At 29.8% G+C, this 10,237-nt stretch overlaps 1 protein-coding gene across 1 annotated transcript; it reads right to left on the bottom strand.

The window, feature by feature from the left end:
• Positions 1 to 4,642: 4,642 nt before the first annotated feature.
• Positions 4,643 to 7,709, bottom strand: LOC124942391 (GDSL esterase/lipase At1g29670-like). The gene is made up of 6 exons (XM_047482891.1): positions 7,520 to 7,709; positions 5,933 to 6,119; positions 5,720 to 5,844; positions 5,399 to 5,641; positions 5,107 to 5,329; positions 4,643 to 5,024 (listed from the first exon to the last, which is right to left on the bottom strand). The coding sequence occupies exons 1-6, from the start codon at positions 7,655 to 7,657 to the stop codon at positions 4,807 to 4,809; spliced, it is 1,134 nt and encodes a 377-aa protein (XP_047338847.1). The 5' UTR covers positions 7,658 to 7,709; the 3' UTR covers positions 4,643 to 4,806.
• Between the last annotated feature and the right edge of the window lie 2,528 nt (positions 7,710 to 10,237).

Raw genomic sequence — 10,237 nt, forward strand, 5'->3', positions numbered from 1 at the left:
CGAGAGAAACAAAAATAAACATATGTTTGTTCCAATTATTTAACGAGGTTCTCTCTACCTCTGTATTACTTACAGGTACAATAACCGATGGAAGTAATAGGAATATTGCTGTTGATCAGTGCCACATATGGAGTACTAATTTTTCTTCATTTTACAAACATAATTTTGATTTTTTCAACTCACTACTACATTAGTGACATGCTTAAACAGGAAGATATAGACCTCATGGAATATATGAGAGTCAATAGCTATCGTTTCTCAATATCCTAGTCAAGAATATTACCAAGTTAGTTACTTGTTCATTCATATGATCATTTGAAGCATATTATTGTCGCTACTTGTAACTATAATCAAATCAGAGGGAAGATTCAGGGAACCAAATATGTCTGGAATTCAATACTACAACAACTTCATTGATGTTCATTGATGCCCTTTTAAGCAAAGGTTACTAGTATGTCAATGATCAAATGAAAAGGAAACAAAAGCAATTGGAATTGATGAATCATTTTCATTTTGTTTTATTTTGATAGGAATCATTCCATTTGTGACTCTAACTCATTACCGATGTTCCACGAGAACTTGAAGATAGATACGGGTCTTGGTTATAGAAGTGTAGTAAGTTGCAGTTAACAATTAATTTTTGTAAAAAAAATTGTAGACTAAAATATATCTGAATGATTTTGAGGAACAAAATTTTTCATTGAACTCAAAGCTTAAACACTGAAGTATCTTTGATGGAGGAAGAATAAGTTCTTCAGCTGTTCAACATTTAATGAAGAAATTGATGGATGATGGAGGAAGAATCAGGTCTTGAGTTGTTCAGCATTTTATGGAGGAATTGATGGATGATGGATGAAGAATCTGGTGAACAGTTGAGGATGAATGGAAATAGAAGAGAGAGAAAGAGATTGTGAATGTAAATGTGGACGGGCGGCGGCAATAATAAGTTTTTTTTAGTTTATATATATATATATTATATTATATAAATAAATATAAATATAAATAACGAGCTACTCGCGAGCTACTCGAAAAAGAAATATGAAGCTCGAACTCGAGCTCGATTTTATACTCGAGCTACTCGAACTCGACTCGAGCTTGGTCAAACCGAGTTCGAGCCGAGCTTTGACCTAGCTACTCACAAGCAGTTTGACTCGTTTACACCCCTATACAGACTCATTGAGCACAACGACTTTGTAAACTACCTTGAAATTTGAAACGACGTAGTCAAGATGGTATCCCGAAAGAAAGGAAGAATTATATCGACATTATCATGGAAGAGATTCGACATCAGCAAGAGGACGAAGAGAATGAAAGTTCCCTCACCTCTACATGCTACAAGCGAACTTTCTCCCCTTGAGAGGAGCTCTAGTTTTACCTCTTTTGTATAAATGACAAAAGTTAGAAGGCAATAGCATAATTAACTAGCAAACACAAAACTTCAAAATTTTGAAATATGTAAAATCGGAAGTTCTTTAAAAGCAAGTATATAAAACCTTATGAGATGTTTACTCTAAGTCATGTTATTTGCATATATACATTTGCTCTTTTTTTCAATTATAATACCCCATTTCTGTTATGATCGCAGTCATCAACAATGTCAATACTGACGTATGTCGAGCTAGTCCCCTAGATCGAGTGTGTTGGCCTTAGTAGCAAGTTCTCGATGAAAGTTTTGGAAATTGAACATCAAGAATGCATTTCTCTATAGAGAACTTGATCTCCCAATATATATGGAACAACCACCTGGATTCGAGAAGAATGATAGTCACTAGATGGTTTATAGACTTAAGAAGACACTATATGGATTAAAACAAACCCCATGTGCTTGGTATGGAATGATTTGCAGAATATCTTCAGTTTTGTGGGTACAAAGCTTTAGAATTTGACTCAAGTCTATTTATAATGAAGCATCAAGGGAAGATGGTGGTGGTACTTCTATATGTGGATGACATAATCTTGATTGGCAGTAACTATGATGAAGTTTCTCGGTTACAAGATAAGCTCTCGCTTAACTTTGAGACGAAGAAACTTGGTAACTTGGAACTTTCCTTGGTCAACAAATCAAAATTTTTGATAAAGGTTTGTTTGTATCGTAGATCAACTACACAAAGAAGTTGGTAGATAAATTTGGTATGACTGATGGAAAAAAGAGTTATACTCCTCTCGACGTAAATCCCAGACTTAGTCGAGATAAAGAAACATGTCTACTAGATCATCGTCCGTATTGTGCTCTTGTGGAAATTCTTATTTATTTAACTATAACAAGGCCTGAAATTGCTTATGCAATTGGAGTGGTGAGTCGATACATGCAGGAGCCAAGGAAACCACACCTCGAGGAAGCGAAGAAAATTCTGAAATATATTAATACCTCACTAGATATTGATCTACTTTACGAAAAAGATGCAAAATTTGTCTTGCAAGGATTTGCGGATGCTAACTTTGCTAGAGATCGAGACGATCGAAATTCCACATCTAGGTATGTTTTTCTTTGTAGAAACACTAGAATATCTTGGAGTAGTAAGAAATAAGGATCGGTATCCTTGTCTACAATAGAAGCGGAATACAAAACATCAGCTCACGCAGCACAGGAGTGCATATGGCTTCGTAGACTCTAGAAAAAATTTAATGTCATGTTTAATTAGCTGGTTCTATCCTTTGAGATAATTTGAGTGCTATTAAATTGACTTTAAATCCTGTGTTTCAGGCGAGGACAAAACACATTGAGCTGGAGCATCATTTTTTTTTCGTGAAAAAGTACTAGAGGGAATCATTGAGATGGTTGCAGTAAGGAGTGAAGACAGTGTTGTTGATATCTTCACAAAAGCACCTCTTAAAGGTCTTTTCAAAGATCTACGATTTAAGTTGGGATTAGTTCATCCACATCACTTTAAGGGGGAGTATTAAAAATTAAAATAATAATAATAATAATTCATGTGTCTTTTTGTTGTTCAAGAGTCTCTTGGATTGTCCAAGTCTCTTGGTCTTATCTCTAGTAAATGAGACTCTTCATGTCTCTTAATTTAATGTCTTATTTCAACAAGTTCAATATAAAAGAATTTATTCAAGTTTGTTTCTCTCCAAAGTCTTTATTTACATTTTTAATAAGTTTCTTCACGGTTTCTCATGGAAGTTCTTATTGTGACTTCGTTGCACTAACTACTCTCTAATATGGATTAGGGTTCTCTTAAGCTTAGGTCAAAAACAAAGTTAAATAGTTAAACCTAACATAAGTTATTAAGCGACCACTAAACTTGGGCATAAAGTTTTGAGCCTTGGCTAGGTTACACAAGGTGAATCACTGGTTGAGATTAGATGCAATATTGGAAACCTCTCCTCAAGTTTTTTATCTTAATTCATTTATGCCAAATTGTGTACATAAAAAGTTCTCGATCGTTACAGATCGAACACATTTGCACGCGATACATAGTTTGTGAGGCATCTACCGGTCACACATGACGAATGACGAGCTGAGGCCGGTACCTACACGTAACTGCTCTTTAGGCCACCAACTTCAGTAGGTGGCTTGTCCGGTATGGTGCACTCTAGATCCCTTAATCACTGATTGAAGCTTCAATAGTCAAAATTTGACACATGTAGCTTGCGGGGCTAACTCCTGATCGATATATGCTGCATGTGAGTTCGAACTTGATACCAAATTGAAATTGAATCCCAGACCTTCAATTTGATACAGTATCATAACTGGACTTTTATTCAATGGAAATCCAAGTTATCTCCAGTTAGCTCCTACGACTTAACTCGTCCTTCCCAAGGCTTGCTCAGTGCATATGCATCATATGATGTTCGTGGCTAGTACCAAAATTATTCTTTCATTGTGTTGTGAATATTTTGGTTACTCATGGGCGATTTATGGTGCATCACAGCTTTGTCAATCATCGTTGGAAACTTAGTGATTTTCAGTTCGAAATTGTTCCATATTCTTGGCTTCCATCAAGTTTTTGCGTTGATTCGTGAGATGCATCGGGTTTTGGTTTGAACAACATTGTAGATGGACTTGTTAAGAGAACTTTGATAATTCATTATCCTAATTTGGTGCTTGTAGCTTTGGTGATGATCGATTGAAGGAGGGTTGCTCATGGTTGTTTTCTTTGAAAATGTAAAACTGAATCTTGTTGGTTGATGAGTGTTGCCTACTGAAAGTCATGCATGTTTATTAAATGATTCAAATTTGGATTCGGTTTCAGATGGTCCTTTCTATAATCTTTGAGATAAATAATTAAAAGTTTTGCTAAAGATGTTGTAGGTAGTAAAAGCTGGGAAGTTGGAGAAATTTGAGATTATGAGGAAATTAAAGTTAATAACAAAACTTGGAATTCTAAATTGGGACTAGTGAAGGCTACTCTCAAACTAATAAGTGAAAGTGTCAAGGTAAAATATAAAAGTTGAATTGATCGACCTCGTTTATTATTTTTGTTTTGTTTAAAAACGATTTTTTCGTTGCAAAAATTGAATGGGATTTTTCGGAAACCATGCTTCTCAAACTTGTTGCTGAGCTCATTCTTAAATTTAAAATATGTGGCTCCTATTACCAAACGTTTTTCTTAATTAAACTAAGTTTAACTAGTATTTTTTAATTCAAAACTCATCATGCAATTATTCTAAAGCATAATCTAACTAATATAAATGAACAACATAAAAATAAGTTTAATTATAAATAGGCACAATGACAAGTTTGAACAAGCCTTATTGGAAGTTACATTATTCATTAATAATACACACTTGATATGAGTTCACACGTTCACACGAAAGAGAAACGACATAAATGTGATCATCACAATCTTGCCAAGCTTATTGATCGAAAATTCTCCAAGTGCGAGCTTTTTCTTTCAAGATCGATGTAGATATGACATTGTAAACATTTAGTGCTGCGGATTTGTAAACCTGCTCCGTAGGATGAAAAGCATCCCAAAAGTAATAACTTGTCCTATTTTTACATGTCATTTGGTTTGGATAACATTCTCCACTTGAAGTCACATTACAACAAGGAGCATTCAGTATCGTCACACCTGATCCAATTAGAACATTTATATTCCAAAGACAGTTAATAAGTTTCAAATATTAGAAGGAATAAAAAATAAAGCGCCTCACCGGGCACGGTTGAGTTCCCAGGCGGCAACAAGATAAATGTTGCGTCGGTAAGATTAGCGTTGAGACCATCTATGACGGGTCCAAGCCTGCTGTTGAAGAGCTCGGCATAGTCATTGATGAAACCCACACAAGCTGATCCATTAATGCCCATTACACCCGGTAAACAACCCAATAGGCCCACTTCTGATACCCCAATTTTCCTTGCTCCTAGTTTGTACAATTTCTTAGGAAAATAAAAAAAATTAAAATTTTTCCCATTAACTTTAAGTGTATAATATTATTGAGTACCTACCTTTAATTGATGGGAGAATTTTTGGACTAGAAGTGTTGCGTATTGTTCGGGGGTGTATAATTGGCTCGTGGGATAGTTTGACGAAAGATAATTGTTGAGATAGTCGTTATTTCCCATTCCAACCGTGTACAAACATCGGTTTAGGTGACGATCGGCTAATTCTTTACTTCGTAGCTTATTGGCAATTCGGTTCACGATTGACCTATGGTTACGCAACTGCTTGTTCAAGCTAATAACTTCACCCTATAGAAAATAACATCATACTTAATTAGTTAGTAAAGTTAATGTCATTAAGAAAGATCGACAAAGATAGAATAGTACCAAACTTTGTCCCGTCATATCAAGAATGCCCGCACCACCGGATCCATAGTTCACGCCGGTGAGAATGCTTTCTTCTCTAGCTGTGGCGAAGGGAGGAATTCTACGCTTGAAGCCTAAGAATTCGGCTAAAAGAATTACAAGTGAAACCACATTTTAGTCCTTTTACAAAATTCATCAAAAACAAATGCAAGGAAATAATGAAGAGTTCAATACCAAGAAAGTCCACGTAAGTTCGGCCATTGGAAAACCTTCCGGTCGGGCCTCGAGGAAAATCGATGCCGTAAGGAGCAAAGTTGGCTTTGGCCGATGTTTGAAGATGGTTATTGTTACCGTTATCAACCAACGAGTCTCCAAATATGAAGTAGCATGGCACTTGTGGCTTCCTTGAAAATTGGTTCTCCTATAAAATAGTATATCTCCAAATATAATAAGTAATTTGATTTTTATATTCAAATATTCAATAAAATGAGACACAAGAATTATATTCATTACGTAATTTGTTTGTTTTATATGGTAAGTACTGATAAATCTACCAATGCAATATATAATTGATTAGTTCGTATTTTCAGATCTATTTTAAAAAAATTACATTATTTGTTTTCTATCAAATCTATAAGAAATCTAGTTTTCTATGTAGGTTAGAAATTGTTCTATCTAAAATTATTTTAAAAAAAATCATTTTTAACGAAACATATCCATATAGGTAGGTTAGACAATTTTATTTTAAAATCCTATTATTTTATTGAAATTGTGGTGTTTTAAAATAAATTATGTAAATGGTAGTTTATTTCATATATATATATATATATATATATATATATATATATATATAATAAAAAATAAAATATAAAAAATATATTGATAATTTAATAATAATTAATTAAGAGAGTTGTTTTTTAGTACTATAAATAATAATGAAAATTAAATAATAATAGTTTATTTAGATTATTTATCATCCACGTCAAACAAACATTTGTGGACAAGGCAACTAAAAAAGGCCGTTTCTAGCAATTGCATTTTATTTAATCAAACAATCTCAGGGCTTGTTTTATATAGGTATATAGAAATAAAAATATTTTATTTTACTTAATATTTTAAATTTGTTTGAAAATAAAAATTAGAGTGAATTTAATCATTTTTAACAAAGAAAATATTAATTTGATGTGAATTCTTTGTGTACTTATCTTATTGTATAGTTTTATCATCCAAACGTTACCTTTCTTCAATTTTTTATTACTAAAATTATAATTTTCTTCTCTTGATAGAGTAACTACAAATAAAATAAGAACCGACACTTTATTAGTAAGATAAGATGAATTATATATAAAAATGACATTTCGAATTTTAATTAGCTGAAAAAATAAAAAATTTACATATTTTTTTTTCTTTTTTCAGCCATTGACGTGATTTTACGAATACAATAGATTATGTTGATTGCAATCTATATATATATAATGATGCTTAATTTTTAAAGTGTCTGAATTACCGGGTCGTGAATTACCGGGTCGAGAGCTGTGGTTAATTTGGATATATGTGAGAGTAAATGTATATTTGGGTCGAATTGTGGGTTAACTTGCCCATAAATATTTTTACCGTAATATTTTTTTCTCGATTTTTTATATTATTACTTTTTGCACGGGATACATACTAGTTATATATATAAGATTGTGAGATAGTTGTTTAAATTGATTATATTTTCAAATAAACCATGGAAATGCAATAAATCTAGTTTGATTTGGGATTATTTGAAAAATGACCATCAGACAATCGAATGAGAGTCTGGTCTAATTAGGTGTGTACCTTTAGCAGTAGTAATGAGTCGGGTTGAAACCCTTGAATCAGCCATTGAAGATTCTTTCTACCATCACTGAGGAAGAAGAACATCACACAGACCAGAATTCCAAACCCAGAAATCACAGCCGTCGAATTTCTAGCCATTGTTGATTACAAGATCCAACAGCAATGACTCAAGTTTTAGTTTGAGAGGGAGAAGAAGAAAGATAATTTGGAATATGCATTGATTGCCGACAGAGATAACATATTTATAAGGTTATAAATACATATTTTAAATAAATATAATTGTAGAATAAATGTTAAATTTTATATTAATGAGCTATAGAGAAACTTAGACCATTCTTAATTTTAACTCACAATAATATATATTTACTCTAATCAGATCATTTAAAATTTTAAAAATTATGTAGTTATTTTCTAACAAAATAAATAAATAAATCATGTCTTAAACTAAGACCTTAACCGACCTCTAGTAGATGCCGAAATAATTTAACATATACCAAATTGAGCTTAGCCTCAATTACCAAAAATTGTGAATAATGTATCATAATGGAATAAATGTATATAAAAGTTATACTAGGCTTAAGTCCAGACTAAAACAATATAAATGATTACCCATCAAATCTTGGATTTGTTTATTGTTTTGGAGGGGAAGAATGTCAATTTTACACAGCAAGTTGTAAGAAGGTGTCAAATTTATTTATTAAGTATCAAAATTTTATTTATATATATCAATTTGTCAAAAAGTGTCAAATTTGTTTAAAATAATGAAAATGTTAAACACCGTCAAAATCTTTTGCCACATGTAATATCCTTCTATTTTTTATTTTTATTTTTAAATTAACATTACATTAATTATTTTTTCATTCAAACAAAATATTAAAATTTTTTCTTTTTTCTCTCTTTATCCTATAAGTATCGAAAAGATTTTAATGTTTTGTTTAAATGAAAAATAATTAAAGTAATGTCATTTTTTTTAAAAAGAAAAATATGTGAATATTAAATGTGACAAAAAATTTGAAAGTGTTTAACATTTCCATTAATTTAAACAAATTTACACTTTTGACAAGTTAAAATATATAAATAGAATTTTTTTACTTAATAACTAAATTCAACACATTCTTGTAAAATTAGTATTTTTTTTTTAAATAACTTTTATTTTATGTGATAGAATTGGTAAACAAAATTTCCAATTATACCTTCTCTCTCCTATATATATATATATATATTTTTTTAAATAAAATAATTTAATTTATAATAAATTAAATTTAAAAATATAATAAAAAATTACAAATATGTTAATATTAATTTTTATTAATATATAAATAAAAATTAAATAAATACTAATTTTATAAATCACTACTATTATAATATAAATATTATATAAGTTAATATAGTATATTATAATTTTATTTATATTTTGTATATATTTTTATTTAATATAAATAATATAAAAATTATACATTAAATAAATTTTATAAGATAATAACTAAAAATTATTAGAATATTTATTTAGAATAATTATTTAAAGTTAGTGTATACCAAAATAAAATTAAATAATTATTTTATAAATATTTTATTTAAATGAGATATATTATAAATTAATTAATATTTTTTATTTAAATATATTTAACTTTATTTTCTAGTATAACTATATATTTAAATTATTTAAAATTTAAATTTATATTAGATAATATATTAGGTTATAATTTTATTTTTAGTTTGAATTTATTTTAATTTAATATAATTTAATATAATTTTTTTAAATGAAATAAGTTATTAATTTATTTTATATGAAAATAAATTTTATAATGTAATCAAATAAATATAAGATATATATATTAATATTATTTTTTAATAATATAAAATAAAATATTTAAGTAAAGAATAATTTTGATATTTTAATTAATAAAATGATTAATTTGATGTGGAATGAGATGGTTTAGTTTTAGAATAAAATCTGAATTTTATCCGAATATCAAACAAGCATTTAAATGAGAATAATAATTTCTAAGCCAAATTACATCACACTATTAACATTGATGTGATGTGAAAATAAGATCGAAATATTGATTGTACTTGGTCAATAAGTTAATTGAAATGCCATTCAACCCTATTTTATTTAATCAAAGTCAGTAAAGAATATTAATGTTAGTTTAAAACTAATGCATTAATAACAAAATCAGCATCGTTAATGTGAAATCTGTCCTCAATTGTCGACAATCTAAAGCTTATAATGTACATTAATGAATGGGTCCGATCCACAACCCTCTCTCACAATAAATAATAATTCCAATACACATAAACACAAATCATCCCTGATCCCGTGTTGTCCATATATGAAGTTTGATAAGATGATAATATATAAATTAATAATAGAACAACCAAGAACCATCTAAATAATGCATCTATGAGGATTGGGCTATGAGGATATGGATATGAGGATATGAATATGGATATGAGGATAGGGTTATGAGGATAAGACTATGCACGTTTTTAAAATATTATGTTAGTATTATGGTTAAGAGAAAAATGTTACATATAAATCAAATAAAGTACAATGTACAAAGAATGAAATTATCGTAATACAATGTTTATTTGAGGCACGTGTTAGACACATTTGCATTAAAACAGTTTCACCGTCTCCCGTTTGTGCTAGAGCTTATCGCAGATGTCTGTCTCCCAAGATAAAACAAATCTAGTATGTGCATAATCACTACTCAA

The sequence above is a fragment of the Impatiens glandulifera genome, chromosome 6, assembly GCF_907164915.1.
Source record: "Impatiens glandulifera chromosome 6, dImpGla2.1, whole genome shotgun sequence".
Lineage (NCBI taxonomy): Eukaryota > Viridiplantae > Streptophyta > Magnoliopsida > Ericales > Balsaminaceae > Impatiens > Impatiens glandulifera.

Coding starts and splice junctions, on each gene's coding strand:
- LOC124942391 (XM_047482891.1), bottom strand. CDS start 7,657: ATGGCTAGAAATTCGACGGCTGTGATTTCTGGGTTTGGAATTCTGGTC. Junction 5,845..5,932: donor AACTTACGTGGACTTTCTTG/GTATTGAACTCT, acceptor TAATTCTTTTAG/CCGAATTCTTAGGCTTCAAG. Junction 5,025..5,106: donor TGGGAACTCAACCGTGCCCG/GTGAGGCGCTTT, acceptor TAATTGGATCAG/GTGTGACGATACTGAATGCT.